This window comes from Myotis yumanensis, unplaced genomic scaffold, assembly GCF_028538775.1.
Source record: "Myotis yumanensis isolate MYYU_CA2020_CCGP unplaced genomic scaffold, mMyoYum1.0.hap1 SCAF_18, whole genome shotgun sequence".
NCBI lineage: Eukaryota > Metazoa > Chordata > Mammalia > Chiroptera > Vespertilionidae > Myotis > Myotis yumanensis.
Genome location: NW_027223769.1, coordinates 3,767,065 through 3,790,870, shown reverse-complemented (window position 1 = coordinate 3,790,870; position 23,806 = coordinate 3,767,065). Strand labels below are relative to the sequence as shown.

Here is a 23,806-nt window from a genome sequence, read left to right as displayed (position 1 = left end):
GGGGCACACTCCTTGCTCCCTACCTTCCTGCCACACCAGTTCGGTTTTGAATCGGCTTCCGGTCCCTCCACCGGCATGGACACAGAGATTTTGTCTGTTTCTTTCCTTTATCCCCAGTGCCTACAGCAATGACAGCTACATAGCAAGTACTCAAAGGGGAGAATTAAAGGGGGTCAAATATATGGTAAGGGATGGAAGCTAGACTTTTGATGATGAGCACACCAGACAGGATACAGATATTGAATTGTAATGTTGTACACCTGAAATTTACATAATGGAATAACCAGTTACCTCAATAAAAATGAACTTTAAAAAGATTTCTGGATAAATCAATAAAAAAGAATGTAAGAACATTTGTAATTCTTTCAACAATAAAGATACATTTTTTAAAAAAGAATTGAAAAGAAAAAGGTTTCTGGACCTTTCAACTTGTTTCCCATTCTGAAAATAGACCCTCAACTCCCAGGCTGCCTCTCATCAGAAATCATGTCAAAGGTTTCCTCTTCCTGGAAGCCCTCCCTGACGCTCCAGGGTGGATTGATTCTCACGGTATCCTGTTTTCCCCATTGAAACCCTCATCCTTTCCCTGGGCTGTCACCATCGACTGGACTCCCTGAGGACAGGTACGAAGGTTATCTTGCTCACCAACTGTATGGTCACAGCAACACCTAGCAGAGGGCTGGACACAAGCAGGCATCCAGTGAAAGTTCGTTAAATGCCCAGACAATGTGGCAGAATGAAATAGAGGGCAGGAATGCAGAGTGCCAGCGCCCAGAAAGTTTGAACAAGTAGTGCACTCCCTTCCCCCCAACACACACGGTTTCACCAAGAGGAGGGGGAGGCAGTTTCCTCCAGGCTGCCCCAGACCAGTTCTCTCTGGTTGGAATTTGACAACCAAGTCATCCTGCTGTTTGCAGACACAGTGTAAGACTGGAATGGATTTTGTGAGTGGTGGAGGTGGGGGTGAGGTGTTGCGTGGGAGCTGGGAAGAGGCTGGAGGTAGGAAGAGAGGAGCAGCTCTCACTCGGGCCTGGGAAAGGTGTCACTGGGGAACAAAGGCAGGGACAGTAGATTCCATGGGGACATGATTAAGAAGGGACAATTCTTCCCCCTCCCGCCTCCCAAACCTGCCCCTCCTCCAGGATCCTCATCTCAGGGAGGCCCCACTGTAACCTGGTCCCCAGGGTACAGCCCTGTGTCCTCCAGGTTACCACCTTTCCCTCCCACATGGCCGGTCCACTCAGGCTCTGCCCACTCTCTTCCCCTCAAGGTTTCTGCCTGGTCCCCCTGGGCTCCCAGCTTCCACTCTTGTCCCCCTCCCACCCACCTTCACACAGTAGCCAAGGGAAGCTTTATAAAACCCAAACCTGACTGTTCCCCCTCCCTACGTCTCCCCTGTTCCAGTCCTTGCATAAAACCTCAGGATATAGCTTAAACTTTTTACAATGACTCTGCACAATTTAGCATCCATGGAACAGCCTGTTGGGCTGACCGCTCCTCACCGCTGAGAAAAGTATTATTAACTGTAGCTCCTGGTCTGCTCACCAGCCTCCTTCCCTTTGCTCATGTGGTTCCTTCTGCCCAGAAGCCGTCACGCCTTAGGACCTTCTCCTGGCTCATTCCTACCAAACGGGGTTTCAGGCAGGACCTCCCCTCTCCAACAGAGCCTTATTTGCTCCCCAAGTTAGGTCACGTATCCCCTCTGGGTTCCCACAGCCCACTGTGCTTCCTCCATCAGAGCCCTGGCCACTGTGGGCTGTCACTTCAGACTGAGATATGTGAAGGCAAAGCTCACAGCTATCTCGGTCACCACCGGGTCCTCACTGTCCCCAGAGGGCCGGGTGCAGAACAGTAAACTGCAACTGAGGAAATGAAGGAATACCAGAGAATCTTACACACAAGGCAGACAGAGACACTGAGATACCCAAAGCCAGAGTTGGGACTTCTAGCATAATCCGAAGCTCTTGGCTCAAGCTTTATTGCTGCCTTCCTTGGTTCCACATTCTCCAGGACGCTGTCCTCTGGACAGGGACAGAGCCCTAGTCATACTGGTGGGAAGGGTAGGTTCTGTGCCCATCATACTCGTCGGTGGTGAGGCAGCGCAGCATGAAGTGGCCTAGGTCATGTTTGGAAATGACCCTTGAGGGCCCTCGTCCATCCAGGGTCACTGTGTAGGCCCCAGTCAGTGGCTGGTCTCCTGCAACATAAAGATAGAGGGGCAAGTAAAGATGTTCTCTCTTGGTTCCCCAACATGTGGTCACTACAGTGATGGCCTCAGGGGGCCCACAGTGTGCCCAGCCATAATGGTATTAAGAGCCATGTTATGTGAAACCCTTCTCACGCGCAGAGCACTAATCTATACCCTTTATTAATTAATCCGACAAATTCTGATGACCTATTATGTGTCAGGTGCTGGGTACCCAGCAAGGGACAAAACAGAAATTCCTGCTGTCAGCATGTAGACACTTGCTAGCTAAAGACAACTAATAAGAAAGTACAATACACAGTATGTTAGATGGGGAGAAATACAGCAGAGAATGGGCTAGGAACTATTTATTAATTCTATTTTATAAATGGGGACATTGAATCTTGGAGAGAGAAAGTCACTTTCAAGTGGCAAAGACTAGATTTGCGCTGGGTGTCTCCATCTGGATGCTTTCCTATCCCTGGACCCCTCTGGAAGGACTGAGTGACATGTCCCAGGCATGGGACTGTATTTTATAGGCAGTGGAAAAACACATTTTTCTGACTTTGTGAATATGGAGTCAGTGTCCTGATACCAGGGGTACAACTAGGTCTTTCTTAGACATGGAGACAGCAGACAGGCATGACCTGGCAATTACAGGGCATCTAGTGGCTGCATTATAATAATTAAAAAAAACTCCAGCAAAACACCTGCCAGTGACCAACTTAATTTAGGGATCAAAGGCAGCGTACCAGTACAGGGACAACCTGGAATCATGTACACTAAGAAACACACACCCTTACCCTCGTGGCATTCCTACCAAAAATGTTTAATTTGCATCTGTGAGAACATAACCAGAAATCCAGAACATGGGGCATTTAAAAAGACACCAGGCCTGGTTCATGTTACAAGAAACATTAAAAAAAAAGATACGAAGGACTGTTTCACATTTAAGATAACATAGCAACTAATCACAATAAGTGAGCCTCAATTGGACCCTGATTTGGGTGTGGGGGGGGGGAGATTAGAAGATATTTTTTGACAATTGGGGAAATTTGAATATGACATAGATACTAAGTGGTATGATAGAGTTCATGCTAATTTTCTTGGTTCAATAATGGTCCTTTGGCTTATACACAAATATTTTTCTTCTTGGGAGATGTCGATTGAGGTTCTAGGGGTGAAGTGTGACAATGTCTGCAACTTACTCTTAAATGGTTCCGTCAAAAATACTATTATGTGTGTGTGTGTGTGTGTGTGTGTGTGTAACATTAGATACATGTGTAGATAATTGATAGCCAGTTAGATATAGAAAAATAGGACAAAATGCAAACAAGGCAAAATGTTAAAAGCTGAACCTAAATAAAGAATTTTAATATTCAGAAACATTTAATTCCTTCAACTTTTCTGGAGGTTTCAAAGTTTTACATGCACACATACAAAAAACTTTGAAAAGTACTTTGTGTTAAAATAATTTCATGATCTCTCCGGGTACTTACTTTAAACCTAGCAGGTCAAGAAGTAATATGAGCCCTGTCTACAGATGAGGAATCTGAGACTCAGAGGCCAAGGGCTGGAGTTTTCACCCAGATTCTCCACTAGGCAGCTTCTCTGCTGATTCAAAGCTCAGGACCTTGGTATCTATAGGGTCCTGATACAATCCTTAATTGAATCTAAACACCGAACCTTACTTGATCCTCTAGGGCAGCGGTTCTCAACCTGTGGGTCGTGACCCCTTTGGGGGTCGAACAACCCTTTCACAGGGGTCGCCTAAGACCATCGGAAAACACATCTATAGTGATTAATCACTATGCTTTAATTATGTTCAATTTGTAACAATGAAAATACATCTTGCATATCGGATATTTACATTACGATTCATAACAGTAGCAAAATTATAGTTATGAAGTAGCAACGAAAATAATTTTATGGTTGGGGTCACCACAACATGAGGAAAAGTATTAAAGGGTCGCGGCATTAGGAAGGTTGAGAACCACTGCTCTAGGGTATGTCATCCCTCACTCCTGTCAGGGGCCCCAGAAAGCAGGGCGTGAAGCAGAACTATTCCTCCAGGTCAGGCCTTTGGGTCTTTTCATTGCTGTTCCCTTATCCCAGTCCTCTCTCCTTCAATGCATGAAGCCACCTCCTTAGAGAGCCTACGCTTCCTAAATGGCAACCATTACTACTCCCTTCACTGTGTTTGTTTCTTCACTCACTGTAGCACTGCCCGCCAGTAATATCCAGCTCTTACTTGGCCTGAGAGACATTTTGAGCCTAAAGCAACTGGAAGGCAGCTGTGATCCCCTGCGGGGTTTTGTCTCCCCCGCTAGAAATGTTAGCCTCATGAGAGCAGAGGCTCTATTGCCAGTGCTCGTAATGGTGGCCAGGGCCACAGTTCAAGTGCCAGAGGTATCTTGAATGAACGGCTCTCTCCCTGTGTCTGACTCTGTCTCTCAGTGTGGACTCCAGATCCGGTAGGGGGAAAGAGGGCACAGGTGCAGTTTACTGGTTCCCTCCACAACCCCATCATGAGAGGAGGTTCCCCTGTATTAGTTCACCCAACAAATATTTACTGAGCATCTACTATATGCCAGGTCCTGATCTAGGCACTAGGAACACAGCTGTGATCTAACCAAGACAAGATCCGTTCCTCCAAACAGTGGACACCCTAGTGAGGGAGACACACAATAAATAAGAAATGATGGCATGTAGTGAATATAAGCCCCCTTCCTTTGAATCTGGGCCTGTCCTAGGAACTTGCTTCCAATAAACAGAATGTAGCGGGAGCAGCACTGAGATCTGACTTTAGAGGAGGCTACATACTGGTTGCATCAACCACCAGCGTGTCTGGGAGGAAGCCTTCCTGCAACTGAGCAACCTCAGGTGCGAGCCTCCCTGAGCCTAGTCAGCTCTGGGTACTGAGTCATAATAAATGAGAATGGTTTGTTCAACAGAGATAAGCTGAAAAATGTGTTAGAAAGGAGGATAAAACAAGCAGGAAAGAGGATAGGAAGTGTGGAGGGGAAGGTTTGCAATTTTAGGCGAGCCAGGCAAGGCCTGGTAGATGTCCCCAGAGGACAGGAGGGGGCAGGCTGGTGGCGACGTTGCTGCTGGGTCCTGGCCCCACTCACCTATGTGGGGCGGCATCACGGCCACGTACTTCAGACCCGAATCCTGCAGCACCTTGTGCATCCGGATGTGGTCATCGGTCACATCCTGTAGTCGTGGGGGCACCTTGGCTGGGTCCCATAGCAGGAAGGCTGGGAGGACACAGGGCAGGGTCAGCTAAGGCAGGACAGCCTGGCCAGGCCCTCAGCCTGCCAGTTTTGTGTCAGGACAGAACCCCGCAGGGGCTCACCGCTGCCTTCCAGTTGCTTCAGGCTCAAAATGTCTCTCTCATAGGCCACATAAGAACTGACTGCTTCCCACCCCACCTGCTTCTGCCCGCTGTCCCCCCTGCCTCTGCCCTCACAATTTGTTCCCCGAATGCAGCCAGAAGGGGCCTGTGAACACCCGGAGCGGTTGGAGCTCATTCATGGCTCCATCTCACTCAGGGTAAATGCAAATCCCCACCAGGGCTCACAAGGCCCATCAGCCCTCTGACCTCACCACTCTCCCCTTCACCAGCTCTGCTGAAGCCACACTCTGGCCTCATAGCCTTCACAACCGGGCTGATCCCTCCGCCCAGAGTCCCGCTGTCTTACCATGCAGCCCTCCCTCACGTCACTTCCCTTTCTGGGAGGCACTGGGTTGAGGAAAGTGGCTGGTGGAGACAAGGCAGCCGGGTCTCACACACCAGCTCTGCAGCCACAGGCTGTGTGAACTTGGGTAAGCCATGGGCCTCCACTCCCTTAGCTACAAGGGAGACAACAGCCTCTGCTTACTGAGCACCTGCTATGTGCCACCACGAGGGCACTCAAAAGAGTTCTGTGAGGATGAAGTGGCATTCATCTCTAAGGCACTCACATGGTGCCTGGCACACAATAAGTGCTCAATAAATGCTACCTGTTAGCATTAACTGCTCCTGTTACGTACCCTGCAGCCTTCAGTTTGGATTCTTTGGGGCAACTGTTTTTTTATTGCCCATCTCCCCATAAATGGAGAGCTCTGTGAAGGTAGAGATGTGGTCTGTGTATCCACAGCTCTGTCACTTCCCCTAGAACCCTACTTAACCTCATCTCAGGCTGTGTTAGGTGCCTCCTCTGGGCTCCCTGCTATCCTGGCCTTGACCTCTCTGACTGGGCCCCCATCCTGGGTCTGACTTCTCTGCCTTGGCTGCCTCCTCCCAGTCGCGACCCTGACAGTTGTGGCCTGTCACTGTTTGATGACCGCTCTGTTTACCACTTCCCTGTCATCTGTGAGATACGTGAGTGTAAGGGCCAGGGCTGTTTTGGTCACCACTATGTCCCTGGCATCTCGCAGCAAGGTTCAGGCACACAACTGGTGCTCAATAAATGCACAGTGACTTGGGATGGCTCCAATGCCACCTTGCAAAGGCCTTTGGGCTGCCATTTACTCCCCCCCCCCACCCTTCAGCCCCATCCCTGTGACCCCACCACCCACCCGAGGTGCAGGCCACGACCTTGTCCACACCATGGGCCTTCATGGCCTTCACAATGTTCTGGGCACCCTCGGACATCACTGTGGTAGGACCTTAGAAGGGACAGAGAGTGGCTGTCACTGGTGGGTGGCGGCGGTGGTGGGGGTGGCAGAGGTGGGGCAGGGGGTGGGGGTGGTGCTGGGGGGCGAGGTGCAGGTGGGGGCCGTGGGCAGAGGGGGGGCCGAGTACTGAGGTCATTGCCGGTGCCCAACAGCACGATGACAGCGTCCTGCCCAGCCACAGTCTTGTCCACGTCAGCTGCCTGCCGAACATCGCCCACTACCACGTGGGCTGGCTGGGGCCCCTCCGAAGGCAACCTGGAGGAGTCCCGCACCAGCACTGTCACCTCATAACCTGTGGGCAAAGAAGGGCAGAGAGGCAGGTCAGTAGGCTCTCGGGCTGGCACTCCTGGGCTCCTGGAGGATACCATGAACCCTCCAATGCATTCTTCTGGTCCCCTGTTCTGAGGCAGGGGCCGCCAAACATTTTTGCTGGCATACCGACAGTTGTTATTGAGGTAGTTGTTAAAATTGGGCCATTCCTTCATGCCGGTTCATAAATAACCTGAACTGATGTCTCCAACGGCCTCCCTGAGCCCCCACTCCAAACTTCTCCACCCTCTGGCAACTGAAGAGTTAATGACTGGCATCACACTGGCATCCATAGTCTTGGAAGAAACTGAGGCACAGAGGAAGACTTGAGTTGCCCAAAGGTTGCCCAGTGCTGGGATTGGTCCCCCAGGCCTTATTTTCTGCAGGGCAAGGCCCTGCCTTAGTGGTCATTAAAGATTTTGAACATTGCCTTGGTATGCTTCCTCCCAAAAGAATTTTTGATAACTCGTGTCTTCCTTCCCCACATACAAACCCATTTTAAAGTTCACAACATAATTATCCTTTTTTTAAACAATGACAAAGGATGTTTTGTGTTTGAGTGTATTGCAAATGGTGATATCTATCTAATCTAATAAAAGAGAAACATGCAAATTGATGTACCTTCGCTACATCCACAAGCCATGCCCACCAGCCAATCAGGAGCAAATATGCAAATTAACTCAAATAAGATGGCGGTGGCCACGGAGCTGGAGCAAGCAGGAGGCTTGGGTTGCCCCCGGCAATGGAGGAAGCCAAGCTTCCCGCCTGCCATGCTGGCCCTGAGCTCCGCTCAAGGCTACAAGGTTTCAATTATAGAAGATAAATAAATCCCAGATACCTGCTTCCAGCCCCCGGTCGTGGCCAGCCTAAAAACAGCCCTCAGCCCCTCACCCAGGCTGGCCAGGCACCCCAGCGGGGACCCCCCACCCTGAAGGGGCTGTGGGCAGCCTGAAAACAATCCTCAGCCCCTCACCCAGGCTGGTCACACCCCCATGGGGTGAAGGTCCCCACTGGGGGGCTCGACCAGCCTGAAAACAGCCCTCAGCCCCTCACCTGGGCTGACCAGGCACCCCAGCGGGACCCCATCCTGATCCAGGACACCCTTCAGGACAAACCAGCTGGCCCCCACCCATGCACCAGGCCTCTATCCTATATAATAAAAGGGTAATATGCAAATTAACCCAAACAGCAGAAAGACTGGGAATGACTGGTCACTATGATGCACACTGACCACCAGGGGGCAGACGCTCAATGCAGGAGCTGCCCCCTGGTGGTCAGTGCGCTCCAACAGTGGGAGCTCTGCTCAGCCACAAGCCAGGCTGACGGCTGCCGCCTCCTCAGCGTTCTAAGGATGTCTGACTGCAGCTTAGGCCTGCTCCCCACTGGCAAGTGGACATCCCCCGAGGGCTCCTGGGCTGCCAGAGGGATGTCTGACTGCCAGCTTAGGCCCGCTCCCCCGGGAATCAGGCCTAAGCCCGCAGGTGGACATCCTCCGAGGGGTCCCAGACTGCGAGAGGGCACAGGCCAGGCTGAGGGGATGCCCCCCACCCCGAGTGCACACATTTTTGTGCACCGGGCCTTTAGTATCACTATAAAAGGCTAATATGCAAATTGTCACCTGGGGAGTTTGAAGGGGAGACCAGGAGTTTGATTGCTTGCTATGACATGTGCTGACCACCAGGGGGAAGCGTAGAATTAAGGAAGGCCCCAATCAGCCGATTGCTGGCCAGGCCTAGGGATCCTACCTGTGCACGAATTTCATGCACCAGGCCTCTAGTAAAAAAATAAAATGATTAATGAGAGGAAGATAAACCAGAGCGCTCTCTCCATCACGTAAGAAAGACATCTGCAAGCCTGGAAGAAGGTTCTCACCAGAAACCACATCTGTTGTCACCTTGATCTTGGACTTCCCAGGCTCCAGAACTATGAGAAATGCATGTATGTTGTTTAAGTCACCCAATTTTCTTATAGCAGCCTGAGTCAGCCTCTATATATCATTCTCCTGAAAACTGAACCACAGCTCCTTGAGAAATGGCTGGTGGGCTGGGGATGGGCGAGATGAGCCCGGAGCATGCCCTGCCCGCTGGGAAGGCAGTGCTTAAATGATGGGGCCATCAACTCAATAGAAACACATCGAATATATAGAAATCTGTGAGTTCATAATGATACTAACAAAGAAACCTCATTGGTCATCACCTATCAGAGGATTAATCTCTTACTCTGAAAATAATAAAGGAAGAGGAAAAACAATGAATTTGTTCCATTTCTTTTGATATCTGTCATCATCATTTCAAAAACAAACAGTGGGAGATTTACACTCTGGGCAATGATGATGATAATGATAAATAATATGTATCGAGCACTCACTATGTGCCAGGTGCCAAGTGTCTTACAAATATTAACTCTCTTACATATTAAGTTCTCAAAGTAACCCTCGGCCTGAATTCCAGCCTTACCACTAGCTAGCTGAATGACATTGGGCAATTCACGTGCCCTCCTTGAGCCTTAGGTCCTTCATTTGTAAAGTGACACAATAATAGTCTCTACATTATAGATTTGTTGTAGGGTTAACTAATATTTACACAGCCATTTCGTACCCATTGAAACGAACATTTCATCAATATAGCACTATTGCTTAGAGGTTAAAAAAATAGAACTAAAAGCTCAGTGTAGACAGTTGATTTTTGACAAAGGTGGCAAGACCATTCAATGGGGAAAGAACAGTCTTTTCAACAAATGGTGCTAGGACAACTGGATGCCCACATATGAAAGAATGAAGTTGGGATTCCTACCTCACACCATATATGAAAATTAACTTAAAACGATTGAAGACCTAAATGTAAGAGCTAAAACTGTAAAACACTCAGAAGAAATATAGGCATTAATCTTTGTGACTTTGGATTAGACACCTAGCTACAACACCGAAAGCACAAGCAACAAAAGAAAAAATGGATACATCATCAAAATCAAATATTTATGTGCTTCTAAGGACACCATCCAGAAAGTAAAAAGACAACCCACAATGTGGGAGAAAAGTTTGCAAATTGTATCTCAGGTAAGGGACTTGTACTTAGAATATATGTATAAAAGAATTCCTAGGTCCTGGCCGTTGTGACCTAGTTGGTTGGGCTTCATCCCATGCACTGAGAGAAGTCACAGGCTGATTCCTAGTCAGGGTACGTGTCTGGGTTTCAGGCTCCATCCCCAGTGGGGGATGTGCAGGATACAGCAGATCAGTGTTTCTCTCTCTCCCTCTCCCTTCCTCTCGCTCTAAACAAAAACATTTTTAAAATATATTTTTATTGATTTCAGAGAGGAAAGGAGAGGGAGAGAGAGACAGAAACATCAGTGATGAAAGAGAATCAATGATCGGCTGCCTCCTGCATGCCCCACACTGGGGATTGAGCCTGCAACCTGGGCATGTGTCCTGACCGGGAATCTAACCATGACCTCCTAGTTTATAGGTCGACGCTCAACCACTGGGCCATGCCAGCTGGACTGAATTGCATATTTTAAAGGGGTGAATTGTATGGTGTGTGAATTGTATCTTAATAAAAATACAAAACTAAAACTATGCCAGCCGGTGTGGCTCAGTGGTTGAGCATGGACCCATGAACCAAGAGGTTACCAGTTCAATTCTGGGTCAGGGCATATGCCTGGGTTTTGGGCTCGATCTCCAGTAGGGAACATGCAGGAAGCAGCCGGTCATCAAGGTTTCTATCTCTCTATCCCTCTCCCTCTCTAAAATCAATAAAAACATATTTTTTAAAAATCACATAATCTCATTCATAAAGAACAAAATAAACTGATGAACAAAATAGATCCAGAGACAGAGAAACATGGAACAGACTGTCGAGTCTCAGAGGGAAGGTGGAGGTAGGTGGATGGGAAGAGATTAACCAAAGAACTTATATGCATATATGCATAACCCATGGACACAGACAAGGCCTGGGGGCGGGGGGCGAGCTAGAAGGGGTAAATTGTGGGGGGAAAGGGACATCTGTAATACTTTCAACTATAAAAATAAATTTTTAAAAAATGCAAAACTAAAACAAATGGAAAGTTGAGGAGAGTGCCTGGCACAGGAATGAGTGCTATATGGGTGCTGGCTGTTCTATGCCTTTTTTTCCTTACTATGCCTGTTAATCATCTCACAATGTTATTTCCTGGCCTGGTGTAATCCTCCCAGGCTCTCCTGACCCCTGCCCCGCCTTCTCCAATCCATATTCCACATGGCAGCCAGACAGAGCCCTCCACAGAAGGCCACTCCCCACGCCCCCGCTCATATCACTCCTGTGATACCCGGGCCCTGAGATAAAGTCATCATGGCTGCCTTTAAGGCCCCCTCAGGATCTGGCCTGTCTTCCTCTCCACCCTGTGCTGGGGCCACTGTCCTCTTCAACCACTGCATGTCTTTCAGTTCCTCAAACCCATGATGCTGCCTCCTGGCCTTTGCCAGCGCTGTCCCCTCGCCTGGAACACCCTTAACCCCCTTTCCTCAGGCCCCACCAGCCCGTGTGCTTCCTCTTTCACGGCCCTACTTATGCTGACCTGGAGTAAACCAAGGGTCCCATGGGTCCACAGACTGTGCCGTATTTGCCACCACCTCCCTGACTTTTTATAAACACAAAAGCACAGGCTTTGCTGCCCCAAAGACCGGGGTTCAAACTCTAGTTCTGCCACTTACTGGCTGAGGAATCTCCGGAAACCCCTTTTAGTCTTCTCTATGAAGTGAAGATCACCAACTCTGTAAGGTATAGGAATGTCTACTCACTACGCTGTATACCTGAAACTAATATTATATGTCAACTGTAACTGGAAAATAAATACTTTTTTAAAAGAAAAGAAAGTGAAGACCACAATCCCCAGTGTCCCCATCCCATGTGACCACCTTTCATAAAGGAAGGACACAAAACCTGTGTTGCCCCACATGCATCTGGGAGGAGCAAGGGCTTCTGTGTGCCAAGGTGGGCATTGCTTAACTGCCACAGGATTGGTTAAGACAGATCCTGGTAAACTGTGGGTATTTTGGGGGGAAGAACAAGGTCTCACAGACAGTGAGAACTTTGACACATGATCTCAGCACGAGGGTGCCCATCAATGCTACATTATTGGTGATTAGTGACATTTGAGAAGTGCTGTGCTAAGCTCTTTCCACAGATAAATGTGGGTTTTCCTCCCAACATTTTTAACACAACCAACATTCACCAGTAAATTTAAATATAAGTTAGTAGCTACCATACCAAACAGTATGGGTTTAGAATTCGCAGATTTTACCCTTTACAAAGAATAAGAGCATTTGTAAGGTATTTCCCAACCTTATCTTTTTTTTAAAAATCTCTTTAGTTTTCTGTTTTTTATTTTGAAATAAATCCAGACCTATACAAAAGCTGCAAGACCTAGATTTTCATATTGCTTTTACTTTACCCTTCTCTATGTCTGTGTGCATATATGTATATACAATATACTTATACATAATTATATATGTGTGTATATAAATATATTTAGTGTACATAACATATATATATAGTGTTTTCCTAACTAGTTGAGAGTAAGTTTCAGAGATAATACCCCTTTTAAGCTTTTTTTAAAAATCTCAAACCTCAATACAAAATATATTTCACAGCCTAATCCTGTATACACAAACCCATAAAACCAATATTTAACATGTGATACATTCAGATACTGTTGTAACCAACTGCATATATGTAGAACTCACTATGACCCACAGTTTGAAAAGCACCAGATTGCAATAACCTTACAAGGTAGGTATTATTATAATGCCTTTTGAGGATGAGGCAATTTTAGGTAACTGGGCCAGGATCACACAGCCATGATCTAAGTTCATTCAGTCAAGGAATGCTTATTGAGCATCAACTATGTAAAGGGTGTCCCAAAATTCACGCAAGAAGTAATTTTGATAGAAAACACAGGTTTATAATTAAAAATTGTAAATTTTTTATTGATTCTTAAAGTATACAGTATAGGGTTATGTATGGAATAGCATATCGGGTAAATGGCTTCCACGGCTTTGCTGGCACATACGCACTCTTGTTGACATTTTCCATTTTCATTGCTGCTCATACAATAACAGTTAATGGTGCTCGCTATCGCGACATGATAATCCAGATTTTTGTGCCGCGGAGGCCATTTACCCGATATGCTATTCCATACATAACCCTATACTGTATACTTTATGAATCAATAAAAAATTTACAATTTTTAATTATAAACCTGTGTTTTCTATCAAAATTACTTCTTGTGTGAATTTTGGGACACCCTTTATGTGCTGGACATGGTGGCACTTCACATATATTATATTATTTAATCATCACAAGACCCCAGGGCAAATGCTACTAGTTTCATCCCCACTTAACAAATACCTAGGTATGCAGACAAGGCATTTGACCATACAGGTGGTTAAGTGGCAGAGTTGGGGTTTGAATGTGGGCAGGCTAGCACCAGAGTCCAGGCCTGTTAAGAACTCAGCCCCATAGAATCACTGGGTTAATAAAAGCTGAGCGCATTCAACAGCAAGGCTCTGAGCTGTGCAGGGTCTTGTCCCAGCTCTCAATTCCCCACGATTCTGTTCCAATGGTGACCAGCAGGGTGGATGAGCAGACTTCAGTGGAATTCAGGATTAAGGAAAAGGTAGTAACACGGGAACCAAATCCTCTGGGTGACTCAGCAATTCTACCCCACCCCCCACCCCCTTTTAATTATTTTTCCCTATTGACTCAGCACTTCTTTACTTCTCCTCTTACTTCCCCCCCCACAATTGTTTATCAGCAAATTTGTCTCTCCCCTCCCACAAGTCAAGATCCAAACTAGGGGGGAGAGCAGTGGGCCAAGTGGGGATTCTTCAGGCAGAGTGCCTCCAAGGGAGGGCTGGACTAGGAGACAGCAGAGAATGGAATCCTGGTGGCCTCCACCCTTTTGGGACACCCAGATAGTCAATATCTTCAGAGTCACCAAGACCTGCAAGGGTGGGGCTCTATATCTGGAAGTCTCAGGCCTAGCTGGGTGTTGGTGAAGTCTGGACAGTGGGAGCAGAAGGCTGCCCAACTAGGCCCTTTCCTGGGGCAACTCTGAATATTCAGCCTCACTGACTTTTTGGGGTCCCCAAGTCTTCACTCATGTTTCTGTGACCCTCTCTTCACTAGATGGTCTCAGCAACCCACCCCCACCCCCCAGACTTTCCAACCTCCAGTCTTGGTGTCCAAGCCAAGAACCAGTGGCTTTTGGTGGTTATGAGCATGGGCTGGGTTCAAATCCCAGCACTGTCACTTTCCAGCTGTATGACATTGGGCAAGTCACTCTCCTGGCCTCAGTTTTCTAATCTGTGAGGTAAGGTGATACTAGATCCCACCCCACATTTAGTGCTGTGAGGATTTCACACGTGTGAAGAGAGGGAGGTGTGGGAGGCAAGCGTTGCCAGGCTTAGTAAGCCCTCCCTGGGTGTGCTCACCACCACCACCACCACCACCGGAACAGCACATGTCAGAAGCGCCTGTATTCAAACTTGTCACGAGTCCCCCAGCCTCCCACGGCCCATTCCTACTCCTTGAACGCATAAAACTGGATCCCATAGAGTCCCCCACTTCTAACACGGTGCCCTCTGGGTCCTCACACACCAAGGCACTGATGGCCCACCCCAACCTCGGTCAGACCCACGATGTCCCTTCCTAGCGCTCTGCCCGTGCACCCCGTGACATCGCCCACGCGCCCGCCCCAGCTCATGCCTGCTTGCACCGCCTGCGCCAGCGTGGTGAGCCCGGTCCTGCCGGTGGCGCCGAAGATGGCAATCTTCTTTACCGACATGCTGCGAGGTCGTGAGGGTGGGAGTCTGCGGAGCCTCAGAACGCGCGGGAACCGACTGGCTGCCGCGCCGCCCTCTGCGCCCTTTTCCAGCGGGAGGGGCGGGCGCTACGGCCCCGAGGACCACGCCTCCGCCCGCCCCCGGCTCCCCGCCCGGGCCACCCCTCCAGCCAGAGTGGGCGGGGCCGAGCCGGCTCCGCTCCGCCCGCCGCCCGCACTGCCCCTCCGCCCGCCTCTCGGGCTGGGAGGTGCGGCCACCTGCTCCACCCGAAACTGCCGGCCCGGGGCCCCGCCTCCGCGCTCCGGACCCCGAGTGGGGCGGGGCCAGGGCGGGCCAGGCCCACGGGACCTCGGCGCTCACGCGCCCCCTCCCGGGGCCTGGAGGTGGGCTGGGACTCACTACCCCCCGGGGCTCCACAGGGGAGAGTGAGGGAGGCGGTGTGGTGTGCGGGTTGGACACTAGCTGCGCGTCTTTGTGTCGGTTACTGTGTGACTGAGTCACCCCGAAGGGGAGCATGGCTGTGTGACACCTTTAGCCACTCTCTGTGTGTAACTCCGTGTACAGCGGGGACTGCGTGTGACCCCACGAGTGGGAGCATTGATATTGTTGTGTGACCTGGTGGTGACACTGGGTGACAGCGCGGCCTGTGACGCTAATGCATCCAGACTGCCGGGCCTGGTGTGCGCTCGGACAGGTGTGCGCGGCATCAGAGCGTGCGGCTGAGGCTGTGGCCGGTGACCCTGCGTGTCATGTGCGGGTGTGTGCCGCCGAGACCCCCTCTGAGTGTGGCTGTTACTGCTGTGCTGCCTTTGCGATTTCCTGGGACTTGACGGATGAGTGTGTGAGTGCGGCATGTGTGACCCGGTGAGTGTGTAAAAGGGCATGTCGTGCTGTGTGATTGTGAAGCTGTGTGTGCCCTGAGCATGTGGCTCTGACACCCGTAGGAGTGGGACATGGTGTGACTGTGCTGTGTGTGGCACCCACGGGGTGGGGCGGCGCTACCTCAGTGACACCGGGGGACGCTGTGGGGCTCCGTATCCGTGGGCCCCGGTGCGGACCCGGTGTGGGCCTGGTGGGGGGCCTGGTGTGGACCCGGTGTGGGCCTGGTGGAGGACCCGGTGTGGCCCCGGTGTGGGCCTGGTGGGGGGCCGGTGTGGACCCGGTGTGGCCCCGGTGGGGGACCCGGTGCGGCCCGGTGTGGACCCGGTGTGGACCCGGTGTGGGCCCGGTGGGGGACCCGGTGTGGCCCCGGTGTGGACCCGGTGGGGACCCCGGTGTGGACCCGGTGTGGGCCCGGTGGGGGACCCGGTGTGGCCCCGGTGTGGACCCAGTGGGGGACCCGGTGGGGACCCCGGTGTGGACCCGGTGGGGGACCCGGTGGGGGGCTCGGTGTGGCCCTGGTGTGGACCCGGTGTGAGTTTGCGTGTTTTCCTCTGCGCCCCATGAGCGTGGCACTGACTGTGGGGTGTGCACAGTGTCTGGACCTGCTGAGACCCTGTCGGTGTGACCGTGGGAGTATGTGACTGTGTGACGCTACCTCTGGCCCCACGAGTGACCTGTGTATCACACGCCGCGCCGGGTGTGTGGCCACGCGTGGGCCCGCAGCGGGAGGACGGGCTGGCGCGGGACGCGGGCGGGAGAGGGTCCCGGGGGCGCGCGAGTGCGTCGGCCGCGCGAGCGGGGGAGGCGCGGCGGCGGCGGTCGCGGCGGCGCATGCGGATCCGGCGGAGAATCCCGGCGGGCGAGGCCGAGCGGAGCGGGGCGGCTCGGGGCCCGGCCGCGGACGCTGGCTGGGAGGGCGGTCGGGCGCCGCGAGCAGCGGGGACGGCGGCACCGCGGCCGCGGGCCCAGGTGAGCACCGTGGGGGCGGCAGCCCCTCCTGGCGGCATCTCCCACCTGCCCCGGCATCCCTCCCCCGCGCGCGGTGGCGGTGGCCTGAGCCCTCGGGGTCTCCCCGGCTGGGGGGGAGGCGAGGGTCGAGGGCAGAAGGAGCCCCCACCTCCCCACCTAGCGCAGCCTCCGCGCCGCGCGGGGGTCTCCCACCCAGGCCTTGTCCTTCCAGGCCCTCCTCCTGGGGAACGGCGACTAGACTGCAGGGAGAGAGGCGCGGCCGCTGAAAGGTTACAGCATCTGCTCCCACCTTCAGCCTGCGCCCCGCCGGCCTTTGCTGCGGCCCCAGGACACTCCTTCCCATCCTCCACCCCCACCACCTCCTGTCTCCATTCAATCGCGTCATGGCCAGGGCTGCTCCGGGACTGCTCCCGGGCGGCCTGAGAGCTCACGAAGTGTGAAGTGCCTCCCCATCCCGAAATGGAAACAATTATGTTCACTGTTTAACAGGGAGAGAAACTGAGGCCCAGAGAGGCCAAACTAAAGATACTGGGTTAAAGATGCAGCAAGAATAAAGCCGGACTTGAACTCATTTCTGCCTGACTCCAGCTCAGGCACTTTGATTTGCTGTGTGACCAGAAAATGAAAATATTAGCAAGGACCATGCTCCCATGCTCCCTGCATCATGAACCAATTTCATCTTCAAACACCCCTGGGAAATGGGTACCATTGTAATTACCCTTTTACAGATGGACAAATGGAGGCCTAGAGGGGCAGTGATTTAGCCAAGGGCACACAGGTGGTAAGGAGCCATGTGCCAGCTTCCCATGGAAGAAGGGGAGAATAACAATGGGTTTTTGAGTGTCCATCAAAAGAGACAATCTCCACCGCACTAACTAAGACCTAGACCTGCTTTCCTAAAATCTAGTGGCTTGGCAACTGTTCCCTCCTTTCTTAGTGCTGGAATCAAGCCTGGGGTCCCAGATGGCAGAGGAGGTGTGTCTGACGTTGCCCACCCCCTTGAATTTCATATTTACGATCTGGTAGTGTTCTAGAACACAGCCCCAGTCAGGCGAGATGTCAGTTAGCTATTGCCACAATAATGCTGCATAAAACCGCCCTCCAACTCCGTGTCGTAAAACTCGTAAGTGTTTATGTAGCCACGGAGTCTGAGGGCATTGACTTAGGTTGGGCTCATCTGGCTTATTTACGTGTTAGGGTGGGGAGGGGGCTGTTGACGGTTGGCTGCTCTTGCTGATTTGGCTGGAACACCTGAGGCTTTGGCCCTAGTGCCTTGCAGTGCTTTTCTCATGGCCATAGTCAAGCACAAGCAAAAACATGCAAGGTCTCTTGAGTCCTAGGGTCAGAACTCACCTGCACCTCCACCTAAATCTGTTCATCGAAGCCATGTGGCCAAACCCAGAGTGAATGGGTGGGGCTTGCCCCCCACCCCACTCCTCCACCCCTCCCATTGCCACAGTAGAACACTGAAGGGTTCTATGACAAAGGGTGTGGCTATAAGGAAGAATTGGAGCCATTGGTGCAATGACCACAGGCAAGTGAATTAACCCCTCTGTGTCTCAGTTTCCTCCTCTGTATAATAAATAGGCCTAATAATAGCCTATCTTTAGGGAATTTGTGGGAATTAAATAAGATAATGCACATAAAGTACTGAGTACAGCGCAAGTACTCAATAAATGTTTGTTATTACTGCATTATAGAGTTCTATTGATAACAGTGTTATCATTCTACCAACAACAATGGCAATTTGCCAGGCCCCTACCCTGTGCCAGCTTACCCAGGTGCTTCACCATAGCCCTATGGTGTGGTCAGGGTGAACATTATTGTCATTATTATTATGTCCACTTTAACGACAGGGAAACTGAGGACAACAGAGGGGACAGGACTCACAGCCAGTCACTGTTGGAAGTGGGATCTCTGAGCTCAGGCCCTGCTTCCAGCCCTCACCTACCTCTGCCCATCCCCAGGCCTCACCCTCCCGGATGGCACAGGTACCAGGGGAAGTGGACAACATGGAAGGCCTGCCGGCCTCTAACAACAACAACCCTGCAGCCCGCTGGGAGAGCCCGGACCGGGGCTGGGAGCGGGAGCAGCCCACGGCCCCCTCACTCTTCGAGTGCTCCCGGATCAAGGCCTTGGCAGGTACCTCGAAGAGGACTGGGTGGGGGAAGAGAGGGAGGGGGCTGCTGGGGTGTTGACTGTATGCCTCAATGTCTGTTCCTAGATGGCCTGGAAGATGGGAAGACAGTTATAGACACTTAGAACTTGAATCTTTCGACCAGCACTGTCCAGTCGAACTTCCCATGATGATGGGAAAAGGTTCTCTGTCTGGGGTGTCCAATATACTAAGCACTAGTACTTGCAGTTATGAGCACTTAAAATGTGGCCAGTGCCTCCTGATGAACTGGATTTGTAATTTATTTAGTTTTATTAGTTTAGATTTAAATGTGGCCTGTGGCTGCTGTATGTAGCGGTGCAGTCTTAGGTCCTTAGGGATGTGTACAGTCCCAGGAACGTGGAATTCCTTAGAATCCTGAAATGCTGAAATGCCAGGTTTTAGGACCTTAGAATGTCAGATCCAGAGATGCTTTGAAACTGAGACTTTTAGAAGTGGAGGAGACTCTTGTAAACAAAACTTTATAGTCACAGACCTTAGGAATTTTAATCATTGGCTCCTAGGACCTCAGACCCTTAGACATCTAAACTCTAATATACATAGAGGGTTATAATCCTAAGCCTTTAGAATTTCTGAATAGAAATGTGAATCCTGAAAACTTTGAGATAGAATGACCAAACCTTCCTGCTTTAGCACTGAAGCCCTCAGAGACAACTGGGATTGTTGGTCACCTACTTCGATGTTTTAGAACAAAAAGACAAAACCCAGAGAATTATAGAGTTACTGGAGGCCCGGTGCACAAAATTCATGCACTCAGTGGGGGATGGGGGGACAGGGGGTCCCTCAGCCCGGCCTGTGCTCTCTCGCAGTCTGGGAGCCCCATGATCAATCGCCCCACAGAGGGAGGCCCCACCCACCCGCTGCAACGTCACCGGCCAGGTAGCCTGGGCCTCCTTCTGCAGGGCCAGGGCTCTGTGATCGGTCACCTGCAGAGGGAGGCCCTGCCCACCTGCTGTAGCCCGCCCGTCGGTGACCTGGGCCTCCCTCTGCGGAGCGATGGTGGGCCCCCCGACCAATTGCATTGCACCGGCCTTGGCTGGCCTGGCGCCAGTGCGTGTCATTGCGTGGTAGTCGGACGGTTGTTCTGCTGTTTGGTCGTTCGGTCGATTTGCATATTAACGCTTTTACTATTATAGATAGAATCTTAGAACCTTAGACCTTCGGAATTGTAGACCCTTGAACCTTACGACTGTGTATTCACGTGGCTTTAGGACCTCAGAAGAGTTTAATCATCAGCCTTAAAACTTGTAAGCAAAGACCCTCAGAGATGGGTAATTTCAAAATCGTAAGCTTTGAAAACATTAGACCCTTAGCACCTTTGACCCTTGGGATGTTAATGTCTCAGAAACATGGACTGTTATACACCTAAAATATATATTGTTATAATCATAAAACCTTGAAACCCTAAAGTCAGAATATTAGAATTTTAGTAACTCAGCATTTGACAATCATGGGATCTTCAATACTACGATTTTTGGAACTTTAGAATTAAAATATGTGGAGCAGGGTGTCGAACTCAAAGGCCTCTGGGGAAGCAAATGACATAGATGAGTGAGTGGACTGGGGGCTGTAGTCAGCTAGCGAAAAATGCCCTGGACACCAGCTCTCACCAGGCCCAAAGTTGCTAGCTTTGATGTTTATCTGCAATTTCCCAATTAAAAAGAACGTTGAACCAAATTCGAGCCATGGATTGCCAGCTTCCTCTGATTTTGGAACCTAGAATGATCTAAACCAGCGGTTCTCAACCTGTGGATTGCGACCCCTTTGGGGGTCGAACGACCCTTTCACAGGGGTTGCCTAAGACCATTCGAAAACACATATATAATTACATATTGTTTTTGTGATTAATCACTATGCTTTAATTATGTTCAATTTGTAACAATGAAATTGGGGGTCACCACAACATGAGGAACTGTATTAAAGGGTCGCGGCATTAGGAAGGTTGAGAACCACTGTTTAGATTCTAAACATATATTCATGAAAACTTAAAATCATACCTTTAGATTCTTAGACACTTAAAAACATATCATCTTAGAATTTCAGAACTTATTATTTCATCCACAAAATATTTATTCAGTGCCTGCTCTGTGCCTGACCTCTGTTGGACAATATGAGGAACAGAATGGTGACTGAGCCAGCTCTGGTCCTGCCCCTACAGGGCTCCCAGTCCAGTGGTAGAGTTAGACCCAGCCAGATAGTGATGATAGGGGTTAGGGCCGGGATGGGGAAGGCACAGGCACAGGGCTGTGATGGGAAGCCCGGGGGCTGTAGGAGCCCAAAGGAGGTGCCTGCTTCAGTCCGGAGAGTCCAGGAATGCTTCCTGGAGGAGGAGATGTCTAAACTGAGGCCTAAAGGATAAAGAGTAGTAAACTTTGGGTGGAGAGTGCGAGATTATTCCAGGCAGAGGGAACAGCGTATGCAAGATCTCCAGAAGTTGGAAGCGACTTGAGTGAGGGGGTACAGATGGTGAGTAAATGATGAGGGGAGAGGAGCCACATAGTGAAGGGCCTTGTAGGCCACAGTGAAGGGTGTGAGGACACCAGGGAGCAATGGTAAGATTTTAAGCAGAGGTGGGAGGTGGTAACATGAAGATCAAGGACTTTTCAAATCTTAGGATCATTGACTCACAGAACATCAGTGCTGGACCTCAGACAGCATTCAGTCTAGAGAAATGTAGAGATCCCCTGTAAGAAAAAATATGTCTCATACATTCCCTGTGTCTACTTAAATTATTGTAGCTGAAGGTTTCTTAAATGCACACAAACACATATTTCTGTTTCTATCTCTTATGCCTACAGTTCCCTACAACTAAAACACATGATATCAGACTCCAGTCCAAAACCACAAAACCAGTAACATTCACATTAACAGTAACTTGGCGATGCCACTATTCTGTGAAACCTTGTTGCTGCTCAAATGCTAATATACCTAGACTCTAGGATCCATTCCATTTGCATCCCTTTGCCTGCTTCTCTCGTAGTTTTTCTCTATTCAAACTAAGGCCAAACCTTTGAGCAGAGTCCTCCATAACATATATGGCATGAAGACATCTAAGAAATCGTCTGAAATGAGGACATCTGTAACAGTGTAAATAATAAAAATAAATTTAAAAAGAAAGAAAAAAATTGTCTGGACCTGTTGCTCAGAGAGTTCCCTTAATCACTCTCCACTGTTGTGGCCATTGCCATTATCATCTGTGTGAGGCCCCTCTCCTCTTTATCTACTCATTTACTCTCTTTTATTCCCATATCTCACATCAATGCCTTCTCCCCTATACGTGACCATTCTAATAATTTTTAAAAAATATTTTTTTCTTGATTTCAGAGAGGGAGGGAGAGGGAGAGAGAGATAGAAACATCAACGATGAGAGAGAATCATTGATTGCCTGTCTCCTGCATGCCCCACACTGGGGATTGAGCTTGCAACCCGGGCATGTGCCCTGACCGGGAATCAAACTGTGACTTTCTGGTTCATAGGTTGACTCTCAACCACTGAGCCATGCCAGCTGGACCCATTCTAATAGTTTTTAATGCACATCTTTTCCTTCGCATGTGGATGATCTTTCAAAATGTGCATTGCTAATTAGTGTGTGTGCAGACATATATTTTAACTCTTTGTTAAAGTATTACATGCATCATGAGTGTCCAGCATTTCCACAAATGAGCACATTTTGTAACCAGCCAGCAGATAAGGATACAGAATATGGCAGCCCAGACAAGCCCCAGCCTGGCCACCTCTCTATCCTTGCATCTCAAGAATAAAATCTGTTCCTCACTTCCAACCGTGCACATTCCTTTTGCTAGTTTTTGAGCTCCACATAAATGGAATCATGCAGCATGCACTGTTTTGTGTCTGGCTTCAGCCACTCAACACTCTGCTTGTAAGATTCATCCACTTCTGCCCGTACATGTAGGTGTTCCTTCATCGCTGTACAGTATGCCACAGTGTGACCAAGCTGTAGCCTATCCTGTTGATGAGCATTTGGGTTGCTTTTAGGTTAGGGCTCTCACAAATTGGACTATTGCAAACTAGCAATTGCTAGTATTACAAAGTATTACCAATAAAGCTATTGCTGCTTTAAACTTCCTAGTACATGTTTTTGGTGGGCAGACCTCTCATTTCGGGATGGCTTAGACCCACCACGGAGTGACATTGTTGGATCATGGGATAGGTGTATATCTAACTTCGGTACAAACATGGCCAGTTTGTAGCATTTTACATTCCCCTCAACAGTGTATGAGTGTACAACCAACCAAACCTTGCTATGGTCATTCTTTTTAATTTTAGCCGTTCTGGTGGGTGTGCATTCTATTGTGGTTTTAATTTGAATTTTACTGATGACTAATAACAACTAATGAGGTGGAGCACCTTTTCATATGTTTATTGACTATTTGGATATCCTGGGAAGTGCCTATTTTCCTGCCTTTTTCGGATTGCTTTTCAGGAGTTCTTATATATTCTGGGGCCAAGTCCTTTGTCATATGTATGTGTTGTGAATATTTTCTGCCCACTCTGTGGCTCATCTTTTCATTTGCTAAATGGTGCCTTTTGATAAACAGAATTTCTCAACTTATATATAGTCTAATTTAATAATTATTTTCCAGATGGCTAACATTTTGTGTCTTCTTTAAGAAATATTTGCCTACTCCAAGACCGTGGAGATATTATTTGATGTTTTCTTCTAAAAGCCTTGTTGTATTCCTCTCACATTTAGATTTATAGCCCAAATGACATTTATTATATTTATTGTGTACAGTGTGTGTGGGTCAGGTCCCCCCACCCACATGGATATCCAGTTGACTCA

General features: G+C 49.6%; 2 protein-coding genes across 3 annotated transcripts in view; one reads left to right on the top strand and one right to left on the bottom strand.

The window, feature by feature from the left end:
* Positions 1–1,921: 1,921 nt before the first annotated feature.
* Positions 1,922–15,074, bottom strand: BLVRB (biliverdin reductase B). Its single transcript, XM_070398409.1, has 5 exons — positions 14,899–15,074; positions 6,975–7,139; positions 6,749–6,838; positions 5,317–5,445; positions 1,922–2,197 (listed from the first exon to the last, which is right to left on the bottom strand). Exons 1-5 carry the CDS (start codon positions 14,975–14,977, stop codon positions 2,040–2,042), a joined length of 621 nt encoding a protein of 206 aa, XP_070254510.1. The 5' UTR covers positions 14,978–15,074; the 3' UTR covers positions 1,922–2,039.
* Positions 15,075–16,707: 1,633 nt separating this feature from the next.
* The window catches only part of SPTBN4 (spectrin beta, non-erythrocytic 4), a 79,402-nt gene continuing 72,303 nt past the window's right edge, over positions 16,708–23,806 (top strand). For both annotated transcript variants that reach the window (XM_070399019.1, XM_070399018.1), the window contains exons 1-2: positions 16,708–16,826; positions 18,794–18,968. In XM_070399019.1, coding sequence (XP_070255120.1) covers positions 18,809–18,968 — 160 coding nt within the window. In that variant the 5' untranslated portion in view covers positions 16,708–16,826; positions 18,794–18,808. The remainder of the gene's footprint in view (positions 16,827–18,793; positions 18,969–23,806) is intronic.

What these genes read in the sequence shown, in the direction of transcription:
- BLVRB (XM_070398409.1), bottom strand. Translation starts at nt 14,977, where the DNA reads ATGTCGGTAAAGAAGATTGCCATCTTCGGCGCCACCGGCAGGACCGGG. An exon ending in GGGCACCGGCAATGACCTCA is followed by an intron (nt 6,839 to 6,974) that starts GTACTCGGCCCC and finishes GTCCCTTCTAAG; the next exon opens with GTCCTACCACAGTGATGTCC. An exon ending in CGTGATGCCGCCCCACATAG is followed by an intron (nt 2,198 to 5,316) that starts GTGAGTGGGGCC and finishes TTTATGTTGCAG; the next exon opens with GAGACCAGCCACTGACTGGG.